Below are 23,537 nucleotides of genomic sequence, written 5' to 3' on the forward strand. Positions count from 1 at the left end.
GCTAAATATAGAGACCAATATAAATGATATACCAAAAAGGCCTTTGATGTTTGGTAGGTTTCTGATATATCAGTTATTAATTACTAGCAGCATTGTATTGCTCAATAATTAATAATATTGATGAGAGAAAGTAATTTATTTAAAATTGCTTTAATGAAGTTAGGTTTTAATTATTACAAAAACATCCATAATCCATTAAACATGTATAAATCATGACATTTACATAGAAAATTAAACCATTTTAAAACTCTCAAACTGACCAAGCTTTTGTCAAATATATTCTGTGATAAAATGCCACAACATTTTGAAAACACAAACACATATAGATTTCTCTGGTCCTTTAAATTCTCTTGCCAACAAAATTACAGTAAGTAGGCTCCATTTGTCAATCTGGCACTGTGTTCCGCAATAACACTTTATTTAAAATCTATGTATCCCCCCTCCCCCAACAAAATATAGATTAAGCTGTTATTGTCTTAGTGTTACTTGAACTCTTCTTTTGGGTTCAAACTATACCACAGAACCTCTCTCTCCACTGCTGCTCAGGCCATTCGCTCTGTGGTGAACTTGGCTGCCCACTCCCCTGTATGGGAAACTAATATAGCTTCTCCCCCTTCTGTACCCGATCACCCATGTAGCGCAAAGAGACCTCTACAACCTCAGGAGCACCTTTACCTGTTTAAATAGGAAACAAAGTGAGGGCTGGTCCCACATGCATACAGACTGAATTATTACTGTAGGGACCTATCAAAACCATAGGCCATTGCGGGCCCAGTCAGATTTAACATTCACATGAATTGAAATGAAACATAAGCCAGCCTGACAACTCTTGTCAAAACACATTGTTATTGAAGTTATAAACAAGTCACTGCACTGATAATAAAGGTGCGAGGTCATTTGTCTGTGGGGGGAAATCATTTTAGGATCTAGGCTACTTCTAAAGCAACCAAGAAAACATTTTCTAATTCAAAGCCTAAAGAAAGGAACGGCACAGTAGCTGTGGGCAGTGCAGCCATTTGGCGAAGCAGAAGAAACCTCTCACAAAGACAGAGCAGACAGAGCAGCCGTTCTTCCCATTTCCCTGTGTCATTACCAGAGGACAATGTAACCAACACTGGCCCCGCTGACCCTTCTACAGACGTTGCCTCATTATCAGCCCACTGCAGCCCCACTCTGCTCAGTCACCTCTTTCTACTGCTTGCCAATTAAAAATGATTGGCAGTGGCAATGTCAAAACTTCACAATGTTTGCATCCACTTAGCATGGCCACGCGTAAGCTGATGTTTGTGTAAACGTGCAACTACCTGTGAGCAAAAAAAATAAGATCTATGTAATGCTACTGTGGCTATGCACAACAACCAATGTCATTAAGGAAAGAATGAGCACTGCTTGAAAACAAAACATCATGGAGAATAGATTTGGAGAGTACTGAGATGCATCTACTGTCTCTGTGTCAGAGGTCCCATTGCTACATACCAAAATTGATGTAAAAAGGGGTGGTGTGTAAAAAAAGAAAGGGGGGTGAAAAAGGGGATGTGAAAAAGAAGCAAATTCACTTGCAGGATGCAGGATCCAATCCAGATGGGACTCTGTTGTCCTGATTAAAATTCAAAGAGGGTGTGAGCCGATAGGCTGTTATAATTCACTTTTAGCATAGATTGAATACTGTTAGTCTATTTTAGAGATTTTATCTTAAATCTTACAGTTCTGTCAGGTAGAAGTAGGAACCATACATACATCAACTTGTCTCTTGTATCGGTAGATCTAATTGTTCTAAAGTTTCCCAAAGCCTCTGAACATTCTGTTTCTCCAAGAGGAGCTGCTAATTAGATATTTAAATGACAAAATTGCTTTAATTAACGGAAGCTATTACAGAGAGGAGAATGTAACCCAGTCTCATTAACTATTCATTTAACTATTCCTATTGTATCATGTCTGTAATTGACAGTGCATTAGTTTCAAACACCTCTCTATATCAAATCTGACACTGAACTGTGTTTGCATCTGAGTTTTTGGTTATAGAATAATTCGATTTCCTAATGTAAAGACCTGGCACATCCATCATGACACACTGTCTGGCCTGGGGAAGACAACCAGATTGTCTCTCTTTGCTAATTAAATTGCCAAAGTTAAGTGGGCCAATTATGTTGGTGGAAAATATTTTGGCTCATAATCGATCAGATCCACCAGGCCTTTCATTAACCAGACCCAACAATTAAGAGGTTGATATTCCAGACTCAGGATTATCCTTATTGGCAATCAAAACAATCATCAAAATGGGCAATTTATCAAACGCCTACTTTCACATATCAAATTGTAGATATATTACATTCAATAATAAGATAACTGTGACTATGATACCCAAGTGACTTTGTGAATGATTACAAAGTGATTCCGATTAGGCTTACATTACCTTGCTCTACGTGGAAGAGGATGAGTCTGGCTAGGGTGACTTTCAGGATGGACTCTCCATGGCCAGTACAGGATACTGCACCACTCAGGTTGTCTGCATACCCACCAGACCCTTATTTACCAGAGACAAGAGAAGGTCAAATAAAACTTCAAATCAACATACATAAACTGTTCAGATTAATCCAGTTCAATTATGGCATGAAAGAGGATAGGTTAATAAACAGCTACTTACCTATGATTGGAGAATCTCCTACTCTGCCCACCATTTTGTTTCTTATTCCCCGTGGAAGTTGCACATGCAACATTACCAGAACAGTCTACAGCAACGGCTCCAACAGTATCGTGGCCCCTACATGGAGAAAGAGCTACAGTATATTCTGCAGGTGATAACAGAGCACATAGTATAAATCTATTTGTGGAAACTCTCCAAAAAATCTAAGAATCTATCAAAACAGATAAACAATAGGGTTGACATTATGGTCAATTTAGTTTGCACCTCAATTTCTCCAAACCTCACAATGTCCTTTCACAAAATGAGAAAGAACATTGATGTTCTGTACATGCAGAGGGAACAGCAATAGTCCGTTTCTTCCTACAAATGTGCGGTGCAATTTCAGTTTTGACAAGGAAAATGCTCGCTGTGACAGAGTGAGCATTTCCATAAATACTTCCTTCGAAAAACTGCCCTTCAGAAAGCATATGTCCTATCATCATCTGCCTGTATACAATGACAGGAAAGAGTCGATAAACATTCAAAGTGGTCCTGTATCTTGCCTACTGTATTCGTGCTGCATATCCAGAAATATACTGGAATACATTAAGATGATTTCTGGGGAATAAATGTTGAAACGCTTGTTGATAAACACATTTTGTGACAACAATGATACAACTGAGTATCCAAAACAAGTGTAAAAACCACACACTAGTAGGTGACTGACCTTGACATGACAATTTATTTTAGATTTTTCATTGCAGGGTGCATAAATGAACACCATGTTTCCTGTGTAGATTGAACGTGTTGATCGTACGTGCACCTTACCTTGAAATGAAAAATAATAACTATTGTCAATGGTGTATTGGAGGCGAAGTCAGGTGCAGGAGAGCAGAGTATAATGAACAGGCGCACTTTTATTATAGTTCCAAAAAACGAGAGCACTACATGAATCAAACACGCTCAAAAAACGAAACATAAAAGTAAAGCGCGTAAACTAACACCACATAACATGATGGGAACCAGAGGGTTAAATACAAGTAGATTGATTGGGGAAATGAAAACCAGGTGTGTATGGAAACAAGGCAAGACAAATGGATATATGAAAAATGGAGCGGCGATGGCTAGAAAGCCGGTGACGTTGATCGCCGAACGCCGCCCGAACAAGGAGAGGAGCTGACTTCGGCGGAAGTCGTGACAACTATATTGAAGTCAAGGTCGTCGTTTACTAGTGTTCGGTTTTTACACTTGTTCTGGATACTAGTTCCTGGCAAAATCAACACCTTCAACTAGATACACTACTTCAGGGTTTTCTCTTTCTTTGTTTCAATGAAACTAAAATACTCAACACAGACAGCATTGTATGTAAGACATTGCAGGTGTATGGGTAAGTGATATAGGTCAAGGGCAAAACAAATAACATCCTAACTAATGTTTCAGCCAGTAAAGTGGTTTACCACCACTTTAAAATGAGTATTTGTGAGAACCAGTTAGGGAAAATTCCTGATGGCAGACATCAATCAAATTTGACAGGTGGCTGATTGTGCCATTAAATCACTAGTGATGGTTGGATCTGGCTCACGGGTTCAGGTGGCTGATTGTGCCATTAAATCACTAGTGATGGTTGGATCTGGCTCACGGGTTCAGGTGGCTGATTGTGCCATTAAATCACTAGTGATGGTTGGATCTGGCTCACGGGTTCAGGTGGCTGATTGTGCCATTAAATCACTAGTGATGGTTGGATCTGGCTCACGGGTTCAGGTGGCTGATTGTGCCATTAAATCACTAGTGATGGTTGGATCTGGCTCACGGGTTCAGGTGGCTGATTGTGCCATTAAATCACTAGTGATGGTTGGATCTGGCTCACGGGTTCAGGTGGCTGATTGTGCCATTAAATCACTAGTGATGGTTGGATCTGGCTCACGGGTTCAGGTGGCTGATTGTGCCATTAAATCACTAGTGATGGTTGGATCTGGCTCACGGGTTCAGGTGAAAACAGAAAGTGTTTGACTCTATTCTCAAACTCCTGTAAGTGAAGAGCAGTTTTGTGGTGAATCTTTAAATGTATATATATTCTGGCAATCCTCAGGGAAGATTGATGTCTTTATCTAACATGGTACTCTATGGGAACAATTCTACTTTTTAAATCACCACCAAGCCATTATTCTGGTAGTATCTTAGGAGATATAAAACTTTAATAATCTAAGACATAAAATGTCTCGTGACCTCAGTGAAAAGTGCAACAATAATTTAGACAAAGTGAAATCTGATCCTCAGGGACCATATAGCCAGCTGAGGTGTAAATGTAACTAATACAATGTCCCTGTGGGCCTTGAAAGACACAGCTAATTACCATTGTAGTTGAATACAGCCGTGGAGCATACGAATGACCTTGCCAACTTCTGTCAGCAGCACACACCTAGCTGTGCGCTGTCATCTCCACGCTACTGATGTTATATACTGACCAGGGTCAATTCGACTGGGCAAAGGGTCTCGGCATAATCGCCTTAAATGAAGTCTGAGAGTAAATTAGTTCCAAGGGCTCTGTATTAAAACACATAAAGAGCCAATGCATTGGACTTGAACACCAGGACACCATGAATTAGGAAGCAGAGGGTGAGGCAGAGAGAGGAAAGGCTGTAGTTTAGCCAACTGTCACTCAGCACTTCCAGACAGCCTACTATTTGTTCTACTTCTTCCCACCGGGCTTGGGGTTGTTGGAGTTAAGGTGTCCACATGCTTCCCATCCAAAACAGATGTACAAGTATGTATTATTATGAATGTGTGAATTGGAAATGTGTTTTTTGCATATCCCAACTCCTCCTGAGACGCCCTCGGAGAGTGGGGTCACGGCAAACCCCAGGCTATGTGTCCCCTATCTCCAGCCTCTCAACACACTCACAATTTCCCAATAGAGTCTAGTGCTTCCACCATGTCACGCAGCTCAGAAATTGCTGCCAGAGTTCCTCTACAGATAACTACAGACCTTGAGAAATGGTGAGAAAGGGAACATTTGCGAAGTAGTGAGTGTCTGACCAGACAATCTCCTTTGGGGAGATGAGAAGGCTGTGTTGGTTGTGTTGCAGGTGTATTCTTATCCTTCTATTCAGACACATTTACACACTCACACACACCACAGAAAACACTGCACAATCACTTTATCTAACTTTGTCAGCTTTGAATTTATTAATATCTCGGCTTTCTACTTGCAGACTAGCTTAAGGCCATTACGTTCCCAGCTTCGTCTTTCTTTCTCTCCCCCTCTCTTTGTTCTCCTATCTCTCATACAGTAAAAAGCTTATCATTTTCAACAGTCAATGGGGTTGTTCAACAATGACACCACTTTGCAGTGTTGCTGAGTTGCTGAGTTTCTTAGCTCTGACATGTCACTCAATGGGAAGGAAGGCTGGGAATGGAAGCCTTCTCCAGAATTACCACACCGTAACTGTCAGATCATCTATCACACAGCCTGCCGCTGCTTCTCTCACATTCAGCCTGCCTCACAGATTGCTTCCCCTACTGTGTCAACTTGTCTCGTTCCTTGGCAGTGTGCAGCGATGGACCAGCTGTCTATAGAGAGAGAATTCATTTCATAGGATTTCTGGGTGGTTGTTGCACATTTCTTCAGCGCTCCGCTGCATGGCAGGCTTAATGCCTCAGTGATGTCGTTTTCATTTACTGTAATTACTTTGCGGTCTTCAGGAGGATGAAAAGCCTATTTAACATACTGTAATGTGAATATAACTCGTCAGAAAGGCAGGTTATAATTTAGTCTGACTTTATGGTATTTCTTAGGTTGGTGTTACAGAATAGTTGCAAACTATATGTCCAAGCCAAGGTATAACAAATGACTGGAGATTCTTCTTACCATTGAGAGTTGAAGAGCTCCTTCACTCCAACAGCATAATTCTTGGCCTTCTCCCTCTCCGTTCTCTCACATTCTGTCACCAGGGCGTCTGTGGGGACTGTAGGTATGCCAACGCTTTCAGCAAACATGTTTGCACCTCTGTCTGTCAACATGATGTTGTCGGTCTGAGTGCATCCCGATGACAGCAAGCATAGGGGATAAAAAATAAAAACAGAAAATTAAAATTGATGAAGTTTAGGTTTGTTTTTTGAACATTAGACCGTAATAATATTACATGTGTTACCAGTATTGAATTGTGTGCAAAGAAATGAAAATAAAATGGTAATAATCTGAATGGGAATTTTTCCCCTCTTCTGAAGAAATTAGTAATCCCAGGCACTATATAGCAGTGAGTTGCCTTAGACACATCCTGTCATCCATTATGCTAAATCGACATTTCCCTCAGAGCAAATCTATTAGCCCCTGGTTATGTAGCATCACGGCCCATTTAAGCCTATCAGCAAGCCTGGCTCACAAGACTGGCAGGTAACCTTGACCTGCCTGTTATGTCCCGTAACACTATCCATAACATCTGAGCCACATCTGATCTTAAATCCATACCTGTTGTGTGAATGCCATGAGTCTCACACCTTCCCCTGATACAAAACCGCGATGGGCCTTCATTCATCCAAAGTGCAATTCCGTCTTGTTCAATCTAATATTTATCAGCCTTTCTCTTGGTATTTCCACCTATATAGCTGACATGAGATTTCTATGAACAACAAGGAGGAAAGCGATACAGTTCATTTCTTTGTGATAATGGGGAGTTGGATGTTGATACACTTCTGGGGGGATGGAATTGGTTTTAATACTGATACTATTTTAATCTTTTAATCTTTAGCCAGGAAATTAGGGATTCAGTCTTCAGTGTTTAGCCACTTGCTGCACCTACCAAAAGAGTGTGATATACTCTTTACGTTATATTGAAACTATGAAAAGATGTACATGTTTCTGGAGTCACACTTCTAACCAAAGAGGCCAAAGCTAGTCTTTGTGCTGTAATCACTCTATTTCTTCCTGCATCTCTCCTCTTTCTCTCACTACCACTGTTTTCATTTCCGGCAATGGAGGGAATGTGAATGTCACACCTTTCTAGAGAGCAACTAAAACTGCTAAAGTTTTTCTAAGCTTATACATAGCCCATTTGTAAATAGCCCATCCAACTACCTCATCCCCATACTGTATTTATTTATTTATTTATTTTGCTCCTTTGCACCCCTGTATCTTTACTTGCACATTCATCTTCTGCACATCAATCACTCTAGTGTCTAATTGGTATATTGTAATTTACTTCGCCACCATGGCCTATTTATTGCCTTACCTCCCTTTTCTTACCTAATCTGCACACACTGTAAATATATTTTCTTCAACTGTATTATTGACTGTATGTTTTGTTTATTCTATGTGTAACTCTGTGTTGTTGTATGTGTCGAACTGCTTTGCTTGATTCTTGGCCAGGTCGCAGTTTTAAATGAGAACTTGTTCTCAACTTGCCTACCTGGCTAAATAAAGGTGAAATAAATAAAATAAAAAATACATAGAGTTAACTGACAAAATAATGGAAACACCTGAGTAAATGAGGGATACAAAGTATTTTGAAAGCATGTGCTTTCACAAAGGTGTGTTTCCTGGGTTAATTAAGAAATTAACATCCCATCATGCTTACGGTCAAATATAAAAATGCTGGGCAGGCCATTATTTTGGCTACCATGGCTATGCCCCCATAGGAGTACAATGCCATAATCCACAGGGCACCAAGTGGTGACTGAATGGTTTGATGAGCATGAAAACGATGTAAACCATATACCATGGCCGTCTCAGTCACCAGATCTCAACCTAATTGAACACTTATGGGAGATTCTGGAGCAGGACCCGACACCGTGTTTTCCACCACTATCAACAAAACACAAAATTATGGAATTTCTCATGGAAGAATGGTGTCGCATCCCTCCAATAGAAAGACACTTGTAGAATCTATTCCAAGACGCATTGAAGCTGTTCTGGCCCAATACCCTATTAAGACACATTTAACACATTTAATCGTTAATTTTGGCAGTTACCTGTACATTCTCAACTGTTCAAAATGTAGAACGGTCTTAATGTTTTGTTTTGTCCTGTGTGTACTGTAATGGGAGACAGGAGAACACCATTAGAAACTTTTAAATATTAAAATGGTTATTCATGTCATTTCTCTGTCAGGCCAGGTGCACTCTAGATAACAGGAAGGAACACAGGGCCAGTGAAGCTTGATCGCTGCATTGATCATGCCCTGATGAATTTTTAATACCAAGCTGTTAAACAGATCAGCTAGTGAGTGCAGAGCAGATCAGAGCAGGACCATGGTCTTTCAGGGTGGTGACAGGAGCCCAAGATCATCCTTTCTCCCAGACATTTGGCCACTATTTTGTGTTCCCTGAGTGACAAGGTGAAGTTTCACCATGTTTTTTAGGTTACATTATGCAAGACTTGTTAGTATCTAATCTTTAAATTGGTAGTGTAATGCAGTAGAAAACTGGCACACTTTGAGAATATAAATCCATGCAGAAAAAAGGGGTAAACTAGGATGGTTGGAATCTCACCGGTATAAACACATAGTACTTCGAATTGTCAGGCTAGGTAATAATGCACTGATTTGTTGGATAAAACTAGGAGACTGTTATTTTTGTCTGGGCTTGCCTAACTTCAGAGACTCTGAAGATTGTATTCTTTACAGTGGCTATTCAGAAAACAAAATTGTAGCAATATCGCTGTGTGGTTATGTTTCAAAGAGTCTAGAAAGGGATTCATGACTTCAAATGTGTATCTCCACTGCAGCTGAGCAGACTTCACCAGAGGAAATTAGAAGAATCTGTATCCCAAACAATTCATTATAAACCCTGTCAGTTATTTTGATGGAAGGTGTCAGGCAAATTAATAAATCATGGAAGATGTTATGTTAATATGATACGCTGTCAGTCTTTTGCAACAGGCCTTCATCTTAGTGGTGTTTCCCATCCATTTTCAGATAGCATCTGGAGTGAGCTATTAGATGACAGCATTACAAGATTACCAAGTAGCCAAGTGAGAACAAAGATGCCTCCCGCCCTACACATTCTACCTGTTAATAACCTCCTAGCTGTTAGACTAAATTGTTCTGTTCATTCTGTTCTGTGAAATCTGAAATGGACAGCGTCACTCCATTATCTCATCACTTTCAGTGCTACATCACATAATAGATCTGCATTTTTCAATGAGTTAGTCCTTAATGTCCCTTGTGACTAAATCATATAATCAAACTATAATTCTCATCACCTGAAAGGATCAAGATTAAAATCAATCAAAAACCAGCCTCCATTGATTATCCTTTGATTTCTGCTAAGAGGAAATGGTCAAGCTTTGAAGGATGGCAATAACCATGTGTAGAGAAGTCAATTCAATGACATCTCTTACACAAGCGCCCAGATAAAAACTGCTTTCCATACACAGTAGATTCTGTATAGCCCCCTATAACTATCTTTATCATTGCATTCAAACCAAATTCCTGCGTAAATAATCAGCCTTCAAGTTATAATTTTCAGGGACTTGACTTTTATAGCAAAGTATTCAATTGAATTGCAACCGTAAAACAGGAGAGTTAACAGAACTCACACTCAAAATTGTATCAATGACAACCAAATCAGTTACTATCCAAATTCATCAAGATGTAATGGTTCTTCACCTTTCAGTAAGCTGTTTTATCATGTGATTTATCAATTATTCACAATGTCTAGCTCTGGTAAATCTGTGTGCCTGATCAATGTGATTCATCTGGGGCGGCAGGTGGTGGTTAGAATTAGGTAGCCTAGTGGTTAGCGCGTTGGACTGGAAACCGAAAGGTTGCAAGATCAAATCCCTGAGCTGACAAGGTAAAAATCTGCCGTTCTGCTCCTGAACAAGGCAGTTAACCCACTGTTCCTAGGCCGTCATTGAAAATAAGAATTTGTTCTTAACTGACTTGCCTAGTAAAATATATCTACACACCTTTGCAAATGTTTTCAGAAAATAATTGCCTGGTATTATAGCTCTTCATATGTTATACAGTGCCTTCGGTATTCAGACCCCTTGACTTTTTCCACATGTTGTTACGTTACAGCCTAAAATTTACGCTACAAGCTTGGCACACCTGTATTTGGCAGTTTCTCCCATTCTTCTCTGAAGATCTTCTCAAGCTCTGTCAGGTTGGATGGGGAGCGTTGCTGCACAGCTATTTTCAGGTCTCTCCAAAGATGTTTGATTGGGTCTGGGCTAGAGGTTGACCGATTAATCGGAATGGCCAATTAATTAGGGCCGATTTCAAGTGTTTATAACAATGGGTAATCGGCATTTTTGGACACCGATAATGGCCGATTACATTGCACTCCACGAGGAGACTGCGTGGCAGGCTGACTACCTGTTATGCGAGTGTAGCAAGGAGCCAAGGTAAGGTGCTAGCTAGCATTAAACGTATCTTATAAAAACAATCAATCTTAACATAATCACTAGTCAACTACACTTGGTTGATGATATTACTAGTTTATCTAGCTTGTTCTGCGTTGCATATAATCGATGCGGTGCCTGTTAATTTATCATTGAATCACAGCCTACTTCGCCAAATGGGTTATTTAACAAGCGCATTTGCGAGAAAAGCACTATCGTAGCACCAATGTGTACCAAACCATAAACATCAACGCCTTTCTTAAAATCAATACACAAGTATATATTTTTAAACCTGCATATTTAGTAAATATTGCCTGCTAACATGAATTTCTTTTAACTAGGGAAATTGTGTCACTTCTCTTGCGTTCTGTGCAACAGAGTCAGGGTATATGCAGCAGTTTGGGCCGCCTGGCTCGTTGCGAACTGTGTGAAGACTATTTCTTTCTAACAAAGACAGCCAACTTTGCCAAACGGGAGATGTTTTAACAAAAGCGCATTTGCGAAAAAAGCACAATCGTTGCACAAATGTACCTAACCATAAACATCAATGGCTTTCTTAAAATCAATACACAGAAGTATATTTTTTTAAACCTGCATATTTAGTTAAAAGAAATTCATGTTAGCAGGCAATATTGAACTAGGGAAATTGTGTCACTTCTCTTGCGTTCATTGCACGCAGAGTCAGGGTATATGCAACAGTTTGGGCCGCCTGGCTCGTTGCAAACTAATTTGCCAGAATTTTACGTAATTATGACATAACATTGAAGGTTGTGCAATGTAACAGCAATATTTAGACTTATGGATGCCACCCGTTAGATAAAATATGGAACGGTTCCGTATTTCACTGAAAGAATAAACGTTTTGTTTTCGAAATGATAGTTTCCGGATTTGACCATATTAATGACCTAAGGCTCGTATTTCTGTGTGTTATTATATCATAATTAAGTCTATGATTTGATAGAGCAGTCTGACTGAGCGGTGGTAGGCAGCAGCAGGGTCGTAAGCATTCATTCAAACAGCACTTGACTGCGTTTGCCAGCAGCTCCTCGCAATGCTCCAAGCATTGCGCTGTTTATGACTTCAAGCCTATCAACTCCCGAGATTAGGCTGGCAATACTAAAGTACCTATTAGAACATCCAATAGTCAAAGGTATATGAAATACAAATGGTATAGAGAGAAAGAGTCCTATAATAACTACAACCTAAAACTTCTTACCTGGGAATATTGAAGACTCATGTTAAAAGGAACCACCAGCTTTCATATGTTCTCATGTTCTGAGCAAGGAACTTGAACATTAGCTTTTTTACATGGCACATATTGCACTTTTACTTTCTTCTCCAACACTTTGTTTTTGCATTATTTAAACCAAAGTGAACATGTTTCATTATTTATTTGAGACAAAATTGATTTTATTGATGTAATATATTAAGTTAAAATAAGTGTTCATTCAGTATTGTTGTAATTGTCATTATTACAAATATATATATACAAATCGGCCGATTAATCGGTATAGGCTATTTTTGGACCTCCAATAATCGGTATCGGCATTGAAAAATCATAATCGGTCAACCTCTAGTCTGGGCTATGGCTGGGCCACTCAAGGACATTCAGAGAGTTATCCCGAAGCCACTCCTGCGTTGTCTTGGCTGTGTGATTAGGGTCATTGTCCTGTTGGAAGGTGAACCTTCGCCCCAGTCTGAGGTCCTGAGCACTCTGGAGCAGGTTTTCATCAAGGGTCTTTCTGTGGCCTCCCAGGTGGCGCAGTGGTCTAAGGCACTGCATCGCAGTGCTAGCTGTGCCACCAGAGATTCTGGGTTCGAGCCCAGGCTCTGTCGCAGCTGACCGGGAGGCCCACGGGGCGGCGCACAATTGGCCCAGCGTCGTCCGGGTTAGGCCGGCAGGGATATCCTTGTCTCATTGCGCACTAGCGACTCCTGTGGTGGGCCGGGTGCAGTGCATGCTGACCAGGTTGCTAGGTGTACGGTGTTTCCTCTGACACATTGGTGCGGCTGGCTTCCGGGTTGGATGTGCATTGTGTCAAGAAGAAGCAGTGGTTGGGTTTTGTTTCGGAGGATGCATGGCTCTTGACCTTCGCCTCTCCTGAGTCTGTACGGGAGTTGCAGTGATGAGACAAGACAGTAACTACTACCAATTGGATACCACGAAATTGGGGAGAAAAAGGGGTAAAAAAAAGAAAAAAGGATCTCTCTGTACTTTGCTTTGTTCATCTTCAATCCTGACTAGTCTCCCAGTCCCTGCATGATGCTTCACTGTAGGGATGGTGCCAGGTATCCTCCAGACGTGATCCTTGGCATTCAGGCCAAAGAGTTTAAATTTTGTTCCATCAGATCAGAGAATCTTGTTTCTAATGGTCTGAGAGTCTTTAGGTGCCAAGCGGGATGTGGCTTTTACTGAGGAGTGGCTTCTGTCTGGCCATATAAAGGCCTGATTGGTGGAGTGCCAAGCAGCCAGCTCTAGGAGTCTTGGTGGTTCCAAACTTCTTCCATTGAAGAATGATGGAGGCCACTGTGTTCTTGGGGACCTTCAATACTGCAGACATATTTTGGTACCCTTCCCCAGATCTGTGCCTCGACACAACCCTGTCTAGGAGCTCTACTGACAATTCCTTCGACCTCATGGCTTGGTTTATGCTCTGACATGCACTGTCAACTGTGAGACCTTATATAGACAGGTGTATCCCTTTCCAAATCATGTCCAATCAATTGAATCTACCACAAGTGGCCTTGTAGAAATATCACAAGGATGATCAATGGAAATAAGATTCACCTGAGCTCAATTTCGAGTCGCATAGCAAAGGGTCTGAAAACGTATGTAAATTTAATATTTCAGTTTTACATTTTTAATAAATTAGCAAACATTTCTAAAAACCTGTTTTCACTTCATCATTATGGGGTATTGTGTGTAGATTGCTGAGGATTAAAAAAAAACTTTTTTTAGAATAAGGCTGTAACGTAACAAAATGTGGAAAAAGTCACAGGGTCTGAATACTTACCGAAGGCACTGTATATGTTCTGACCTGACACTTTGCACTTTCAGCAGCTCAGAGGAGTGAAGTGCTATATTTGGTTAGCGGAATAAAAGCCCTTTAGTACTGGAAAAGAAGCACAAAAGGTAGTAAAAGAGTGACACAAACAAAGGTGGGATGTTTCTAAAGACGGTTAATTAACATGGCAACTAGTGCTGAGCAATTTAACCAACATTTTGGTTATTTTTCATTCTTAAACAACTAATTGGCCAACATTGGTTCAATTATTTGAACTCAATGAGCACATTGTGCAGTTTCTGTTGAGATAAATCATAGGGAACTGTAGTTTCCAACAGGCCAATATTCTACATAGTTTAGGGCAGAAAATATGGTTATTAACTACAATGACCATCATCCATTGCGCGCCTACTTGTCCGGTGTGTGTGTTTCTTTTACGTCTGCTACATTAGGTTAGTGTGGGGAAGACAAGGAGAAAACGAGAAAAGACAGAAGAATGCGTGATGGAGAGGGACGAGAGAAGTTGCTTCACGAGGTATCTCTACCTGAATATAAGGTTGAAGTCAGACGTTTACATACACTTGGAGTCATTAAAACTCGTTTTTCAACCACTCCACAAATTTCTTGTTAACAAACTATAGTTTTGGTAAGTCGGTTAGGACATCCACTTTGTGCTTGACACAAGTAATTTTTCCAAAAATTGCTTACAGACAGATTATTTCACTTGCTTACAGACAGATTATTTCACTTATTATTCACTGTATCACAATTCCAGTGGGTCAGAAGTTTACATACACTAAGTTGACCGTGCCTTTAAACAGCTTGGAAAATTCCAGAAAATGATGTCATGGCTTTAGAAGCTTCTGATAGGCTAATTGACATCATTTGAGTCAATTGGAGGTGTACCTGTGAATGAATTTCAAGGCCTACCTTCAAACTCAGTGCCTCTTTGCTTGACATCATGGGAAAATCAAAAGAAATCAGCCAAGACTTCAGAAAAAAAATGAAGACCTCCACAAGTCTGGTTCATCCTTCAGAGCAATTTCCAAATGCCTAAAGGTACCACGTTCATCTGTACAAACAATAGTACGCAAGTATAAATACCATGGGACCACGCAGCCGTCATACCGCTCAGGAAGGAGACACGTTCTGTCTCCTAGAGATGAATGTACTTTGGTGCGAAAAGTGCAAATCAATCCCAGAACAACAACAAAGGACATTGTGAGGATGCTGGAGGAAACAGGTACAAAAGTATCTATATCCACAGTAAAACAAGTCCTACATCGACATAACCTGAAAGGCCGCTCAGCAAGGAAGAAGCCACTGCTCCAAAACCGCCATAAAAAAAGCCAGACAACGGTTTTCAACTGCACATGGGGACAAAGATCGTACCTTTTGGGGAAATGTCCTCTGGTCTGATGAAACAAAAATAGAACTGTTTGGCCATAATGACCATCGTTATGTTTGGAGGAAAAAGGGGGAGGCTTGCAAGCCGAAGAACACCATCCCAGCCTTGAAGCATGGGGGTGGCAACATCATGTTGTGGGGGTGCTTTGCTGCAGGAGGGACTGATGCACTTCACAAAATAGATGGCATCATGAGGGAGGACAATTATGTGGATATATTGAAGCAACATCTCAAGACATCAGTCAGGAAGTTAAAGCTTGGTTGCAAATGGGTCTTCCAAATGGACAATGACCCCAAGCATACTTCCAAAGTTGTGGCAAAAGGGCTTAAGGACAACATAGTCAAGGTATTGGAGTGGCCATCACAAAGCCCTGACCTCAATCCTATAGAAAATTTGTGGGCAGAACTGAAAAAGTGTGTGCGAGCAAGGAGGCCTACAAACCTGACTCAGTTACACCAGCTCTGTCAGGAGGAATGGGACAAAATTCACCCAACTTACTGTGGGAAGCTTGTGCAAGGCTACCCGAAATGTTTGACCCAAGTTAAACAATTTAAAGGCAATTCTTTCAAATACTAATTGAGTATGTAAACTTCTGACCCACTGGGAATGTGATGAAATAAATAAAGCTGAAATAGATCATTCTCTCTGCTATTTTTCTGACTTCAACTGTACATGATCTAAGTGATTGATAGTTGATATTCAGGTGTCGTAAAAGTATGCCTTATTTAGGGAAATGGAAAAGGGGATACCTACATTCAACTGAAATGTGTCTTCAGCATTTCACCCAAACCCTCTGAATCAGAGAGGTGCGGAGGGCTGCCTTAATCCACATCATCGGCGCCAGGGGAACAGTGGGTTAACTGCCTTGCTCAGGGGCAGAACAACATATTTTTACCTAGTCAGTTCGGGGATTCAATCCAGCAACCTTTCGGTTACAGGCCCAAAGCTCCTGTCCGCCAAGCTTTGAGGAACTATAATAGTTATTTTATCAGACAGCATAGGCAGCAGCTTTATAGAGATGAGATGATGACTTGGAATGAAATAATAAAGTCATCAAATATAACAATTGTAATATACACAACAACTGAAATATTTTACTAAAGTAAAGTAATGTGAATAAATTAAGGATAATAAGTTATAAGCAGTATTGGGCAGTGACTGCCTTTATGAGACTCTTATTAATTGTTGTATTCTGTGTTACAGCATTCAAACCACATAACGCATAGTGCATTTAATGCAAAAAAAAATAATCAAACCCGAAATGGAAAACCGTGATTTTATTTTTTTAAATTATCGAACCGAATCCAAACCAATCTCAAAAAGCACTTAGGACAAAGAGGGAACAAAATCCACCATTTCATAGTATTCTTCCAAACAAACCAAAATGGATGATTGACCCGGGCTCCAGCCTGATCAATACTGTACCTAGCGTTCCTTCTCTTCTAGGAGACGTAACCAGCATGCATTGTTTAGCTGATAAGAGGAAATAAGAAAAGATTGGACAAAGAGAAAGAAAACCTTTTCCATCACAGCGCGGGCCAGTGACACAGGGTTGGCGATGTTCTTCACCGAAGACACAGCTCCAGCAGCTAGAGTCCTTCCATCCATAATGATGGAGTCCAGCTCCACTTCTCCATTAGTATTCAGTACCGCTGCATGACCTGAAATGAAATGGTGGGTCACATTCATCAGGGGTCAGGCTCTCTCAGACCATGACTAAAGGAAAGAGTTGCTCAAGAGTTTGTCATTCAACCTCAAAATAAATAGTATTCTTTTTGTCATTTCTTACTTCAGACAAATTGAAAATCTATTGATATTTGTGGCAGCGTGGTTGCATATTTTGAAACACTTTCTTCTTCCTAACAGTGTTGATAGAAAAGTTTATCAATGTCAATGGAGTACAAAGAGCTGCCTATTGCTGTGTAATAACACAATATCAGGTCTCTTCACTACACCCATAGGTCATTGAAACTTGCAGTCTTTCCCCCCAAAGTGAGATTGCATTAGTCACCTATTGATTAGACCTTGCTCCTGAGTGCCGACTGCTTCAGTGTATACAATTATCCTGTGATGAAGTGCTGATTTCGCTCCAATGCCTTATAGAGGATCTGGCATTTCACCTAATGTGGCAGTTAGCCATCACAAACTAGATGGGTCCCGATAAACTGCGTGTGATAATGAAGTGTCTTGTGCTTCCCTATGGTTTGGTGTAATCCGAGGAATGCTCCAAACCGTTCAATGCCATTAGACTGATCGTTAAGTAGACTCCTTACGCCTTGATCACACAGATCATTGCGCAAAATAGTACGCAGCATCATCTGGACATGCATACAACAAAAATGAATGATTCACCTTCTGCTACCATTTCTATCATAGCAGTCTACGCATACAGTTTGACGCCTACGTTCGATCAATCCAACGTATCCACCACACAGAACGCACTGGAACTGCCTCAGCAACACAATGGTGTAAGGCAAACACAGTTCCATTGGAAATGAATGTACTTCAGGGGCCTGTTGCACAAAAGTAGAATTAAGACATCCGGGATAAATGACTCAGCTGAGCTCAATGAAGCCAAAACATGTGCGTCCAGGCTTAATTGGTTGCACAAAGACCAAGCCAGGATGAGCAGACACGGATTCATTAAACCAGGTGAAACCAATCCTGGATAGGTGCGCGCTCACGGCTCACTCAAATAGACCCCGCCACAGATCACAGATTAACTGATTTACCATGGCAACTAGAGCCGCGTACTTTTCCCCGTCGGAAGCACAAATCCTCATGGAGGCATACGAGGAGGTAAAAGATATAATTAAGAAGAAAGGCAACACCGCCACAGTGATAAAGCAAAGAGAAAAAGCGTGGCAAAGTATTGCAGACCGCCTGAATGCGTAAGTAGTGCACAATTACACACTCACCGCTCCGCTGAAACATCACAATTACAATTCAAATATTTAATTCACATCTCCAAAAATGCAGTTGTACTGTAATTATGAAACGGTTAAATTTTTAATTGAAATGCACTGCAGATATGAGTGAAATTGTGTAAAGTAACTCCATCACACTGTATAAAGCTATGATAAATTTTTTGATATTTTTACTGAAAACAAGACAAAAATACCAAGTAATTTTTTGCAGTGTGACTCCATTAAATGTGTGTGTGTGTGTGTGTGTGTGTGTGTAGATTAAACATGAACGGGCCAAAACGGACATGGCAGCAGGTCAAAATCAAATACAAGAACATTCTGCAGAATGGTATGGTCCCTGACTAATATTTAACAAAGCACAAGCATATATTGTACCCAGAAGGTGCCTGCTCACACATTGTCTGTACTGTTTTAGCAGTGAAAAAGAATACCCACAGACAAGGCACGGGTGGTGGGTCACCAAAGGCTGACCTTACCCCAGCAGAGGACATGGCCTTGGAGCTAAATAAAGGCAGGCCCGTCTTAGAGGGGATCCCTGGGGGGAAAGAGACGAGCATAGGTTCCTCCCAAGATGCCACCCGCTTCATTCAAGGTATGTCCTTCCATCTCTACATGGGATACAACCACATTCATATTGAATCAATTTGGACTGTCTGACTTTGGTTTACCTATTGCCTTGCAGTGTCTGGCAGCACTGTGTTCCTGTTAGAGCCACCAGCACAAGCACCAGACGATGCTGATCCAGTGAGTACTCCATCAAAGGCATACTGTAGGCCTGGCATGTCTTGTCTATTAGCTTCAATATGAATCCGATTTAAATGTGATAGGGTGAAGGCCCCAGTGCAGCAGCAACAGCACATGATGGAGACGATGATGAGGAGGAGACCATCTCTCTGGATTCCAGAAGGCATGAGGTATCATGTTAAGACTGTGAAAGTACTATTTACTCTACAATGGTGAGGAGTCCTCATCAAAATCAAAAAATCTAATTTCTTTTACAGGACCCAGATGCTATACAGTGGGAAAACCAGCCTGGCAACATAGTGCGTATTAATAAAAGGACACCACATCCTGCCAAATTCCAGCTGCGCTAATTGTATTGTGTTCACAGAGCTCACAAGCTATCAGAAAGTTGTATGGCAACCACCTCCGGCGCCAAATAGAACTGGCAGACATAGACATTCAGTACAAGAAGAAAAAGATGGAAAATCTTGCACTGGAGTCCGAAATAAAAAAGAGGACAATTAGGAAACTGGACCTTGAAATAAAAAAACTTGAGAGGGAGGTGAGATATGCCTTCAATGTACACTGTATGCTAACTGTAACACAAATGTATTAATCATTATTTTTCTTTCCTCCCCCAGCTCCAAGAAGATGACACAGCTCAAAATAAAAATTAGGTATATTCTCGTAAAGTCAAGTGAGCCATGACATATGAGCTCTTATTGTGAGCACACAGGACGGTGGCATCTTTCTAAGGTTTTTTTTATTTTCCCAGCAATCAGTACAACCAAGTCATCGTTATAAGGCATCGCCCTCTTTTGCCCACCCCCCCAGCACCAGGTGTGGCCACTAGCCTATATGAAGGCCCAGAATTGTGTGTTCCTTTCTGCTCTGACAATGGCATGCCCATTCGTGCGAGATGTGGTGGATGAAGAAGCACTTGTGCTGAGGAGAGCCTTCAGGCGAGAAAGGGTCTTCAGGGACCGGTTGGACCCACTGGCCTTCCCTGATGACCATCTATATGAAAGATACAGGTTTTCTGCAGATGGCATCAGGTATCTATGCAGACTACTGGGTCCCAGGATTAAGCACCGCACTGCACGGAGCCATGCACTGAGTGTGGAGCAAATGGTTTGTGTGGCCTTGCGCTTTTTTGCTAGTGGAGCCTTCCTGTACTCAGTGGGGGATGCAGAACAGCTGAACAAGGCCACAATTTGCCGCACAATAAGGAGTGTGTGTCTGGCTATCAAAGCATTAGCAGATGTCTTCATCTCCTTCCCTGTCCACAGAAGACTCTGTGACATCAAAGAGGAGTTCTATAGGATTGCAGGTAAGAGGATCTACAAATTACAGGACAACTGTTAACACATAGTAGGATACTCATTACTTTGTGTGACAGGTTTCCCCAATGTCATTGGTGCAGTGGACTGCACACACATAAGGATAAAAGCCCCCTCAGGTGCCCATGAGGCCGATTTTGTGAATAGGAAATCCTTTCACAGCATTAATGTTCAGGTGAACATAACTTTTTGATATTGTCCATTGACGAACACTCTGCATTGCCAGTGATGTGCATTGATTGGTGTAATATTCCTCATCTTATGATTTCAGATGGTCTGCAATGCTGACTGTGTGATCAGCAATGTTGTGGCAAAATGGCCTGGCTCAGTCCATGACTCCAGAATCTTTCGGGCCTCTGAAATCTATCAGTGCCTATCACAAGGTAAGCCACACAACCCCTATTTATAACCATCATGGCTGTGTCAAGAATATCACTGTGTTTATGAGGTAGTAATGATGAGATTTTGTGTTGACAGGTGAATTCTCTGGTGTGTTGCTGGGAGACAGGGGGTATGGCTGCCAGCCTTTTCTCCTGACACCTTTCACAGACCCCCAGGAAGCACAGCAGGCCTACAACCATGCCCATGCCAGGACCAGGGCCAGAGTTGAAATGACCTTTGGCCTCCTGAAGGCACGCTTTCACTGCCTTCACAAATTAAGGGTCAGCCCTGTTAGGGCATGTGATATTACTGTGGCTTGTGCTGTCCTCCACAATGTGGCCTGCCTGAGGAAGGAGAGGGCCCCCAGAGTGCCACCAGCCATGGACTGGGACAATCCGGCAATCTTCCCTGATGACGACAGTGGTCGGCTGCTGAGGGACCAATATGTGTTGAATTATTTTAGTTAGTATGTGTGCTTTCAATTTTGGTTAAATATGTCCTGCGGTGGCAGAGGAATTTGGGTTTTTTTGGGTTCGTTTTTTGACGAATTTGGCCTCTTATGATGTTTGTGCGGTATACTGTGTGTAATACAAGGCTGCAGGGAGGCTACTGCATCCATTCATTTGTCTGTTCAGTTGATGTGTATGGATTTGTCCTGCATTTATTTTAGTGTGCAGACATGCAGGGTGTGTTATATACAGACCTTTGAATGTGTATGTATCATTTTGTATAATATGCTTGGATTCTGTGCTTTCCATCTTGTAGAGTCACTGTGACTTCAGTTTCGAAAGGAGCTGATGGTTTACCTGCTTTGTTTTGTCCTTATTCAATAAAGGAACATAATGTTACACATTGTGTTTTTATATTCATATGGAATGTGTATTTGTTTATATGACAGAGTACTAGGGCCACACTGAAGAAAAAGGATAAAGTCATAAATTTATGAGGCTGGTTCTTTCTGCAGAAAAGCTACATATTGTTTTTACAGTTTTGATACTTATGACAATGTGATACTTAATATTCTGGCACATCAGCATGTCTTTGTTTATGAAACCATACTGAAGTACAATTTCACGAAATGCCCCACATCTGTCATTTTAACAACTGTCCTCCTTTAAAACAACTGGTTACAATATTATGACTTGTGTTTTTTTCCCCTCTGTGGCCCTAATATTCTATCATTTTATATATAGCCTTATAGTCTATGGGAAACTGTAAATTATCTAATGATAGCAACATCATCTAAAAATCATTTTTTATCCAAAATCATTGAAATTAATGATCACAAACGTTTAAATAATAACAGTGGGTCTAGTTATATGTGATAACAATGTATAGTGAGCAGTGAAATAACTATTGGTTTCCATTTGTGGTGACTGCTGACTGACATTAGGGATGAGATTAAATAGATCCTGGAATTTAGCCTGGTCTGGAGCAGGCTAGCTCCACAGAATAAATCTCCATGGTAATTTATACCATATCCTCCTGCCCCCTATCCATCTTTAGTGCAACCGGATTACGGATCAATTGAGCCAGGATCACCAAGATATCCTGGCTTAATCCCTTATCCTAGTTTTGTGCAACAGGCCCCTGGTGTACCAAAATGCAACGACGCTGTCAGTGATTGAGGTGTCAGAAGTACAAAAGGAAATACAGTGGAATGTGAGAGAGTAGATGACGTGTGTTACATGGAACTTATCACATATCATGATACCGTTCTCATTTGAATACTACTGTCAAGGGGTGCGTAACTGGTGGCATGGAAGTCAAACGCAGAGAGCATAACTTGGTAAATAGCCGGTTCCGTTTAATGTACATAACTACCGGTATACAAAAGTAACAAAACACATGGGCACAACAACCCGTATCGCACCAGCCACATAAAGCACACGTACTTACAATAAACAATTCCCAACAAGGACATGGGAGAAACAGAGGGAACATATACGACATGTAATTAGGGAGTTGAAACCAGGTGAGTGCGACAACCAGACAAAACAGATGGAACATGAAAAATAGATCGATGATCGCTAGAAGACCGGTGACGTCGACCGCCGAACACCGCCCGAACAAGGAGAGGAACCGACTTCGGCAGAAGTCGTAACAACTACCATATTCTACCTTTGGAAACTACATCAGAAAATGGCATGAGAAAATATTCAGGCCCTCTGTGAAAAATGCTTAAGATTATAAAGTTAAATAGGGTCAGTGGGTAGTGTTTTAAATGTGGCATTTGCTGAAATCAAACTTAACTGAATTATTGATTTTAAAAAATCATGAGCCAAAAGCAGCTCTCACTAAAATGCATCTGAATATGAAACCAGAGAGAATTCACTATAACAAATGGAGTTTGCACGCTATATAATTGAAGCCTAAAGTAAACGTTTATGTTGAACCAATTGTAAAACATTTGCATTTAATTTTTATGAAATTTGAACTCATTTTGATCTCTGCAAAAATATGAAAATATCTACGATGTTTCAATAGAGAACTATCACCATTGAAGATACAATTCAAATCACCACACCAGCAGCACAGGGAGATCTGCCTGGAGAATAATTGGGTGAGCTCTGAGTCTGAGTGGTGATTGTACAAACAGTACCTGCATCAAAGGTTGGGTTATCTTCTAAGGCCCTAACAGCCAGCTCAACAGCATCCAATGCACTGCCTCCTCTCTTCATAGCCAGAAAGCCTGCAGTAGCTGCAGACTTCACCCCATCCACAGATGCCTTAGCCATATCATCCGGGATGGCCCATGCGCCGCCATGCACAACTATTACTGGCTTCAT

The 23,537-nt window shown here is 41.0% G+C and overlaps 2 protein-coding genes across 2 annotated transcripts; one reads left to right on the plus strand and one right to left on the minus strand.

Moving 5' to 3' along the window:
* Positions 1 to 341: 341 nt before the first annotated feature.
* Positions 342 to 23,537, minus strand: LOC139569754 (isoaspartyl peptidase/L-asparaginase). The gene is given in 8 exon segments (XM_071391129.1): positions 342 to 619; positions 622 to 675; positions 2,414 to 2,524; positions 2,645 to 2,694; positions 2,696 to 2,761; positions 6,492 to 6,655; positions 16,896 to 17,038; positions 23,351 to 23,537. Coding segments are annotated over 8 exon segments (912 nt in total). The 3' UTR covers positions 342 to 482.
* LOC139571112 (myb/SANT-like DNA-binding domain-containing protein 4) lies at positions 17,866 to 21,619 on the plus strand. Its single transcript, XM_071393673.1, has 11 exons — positions 17,866 to 18,268; positions 18,562 to 18,632; positions 18,720 to 18,896; positions 18,987 to 19,048; positions 19,132 to 19,218; positions 19,306 to 19,347; positions 19,416 to 19,589; positions 19,669 to 19,704; positions 19,803 to 20,357; positions 20,639 to 20,750; positions 20,845 to 21,619. The coding sequence occupies exons 1-8, from the start codon at positions 18,111 to 18,113 to the stop codon at positions 19,702 to 19,704; spliced, it is 807 nt and encodes a 268-aa protein (XP_071249774.1). The 5' UTR covers positions 17,866 to 18,110; the 3' UTR covers positions 19,803 to 20,357; positions 20,639 to 20,750; positions 20,845 to 21,619.

Source organism: Salvelinus alpinus, chromosome 3 (assembly GCF_045679555.1).
Source record: "Salvelinus alpinus chromosome 3, SLU_Salpinus.1, whole genome shotgun sequence".
Taxonomy (NCBI): Eukaryota; Metazoa; Chordata; class Actinopteri; order Salmoniformes; family Salmonidae; genus Salvelinus; species Salvelinus alpinus.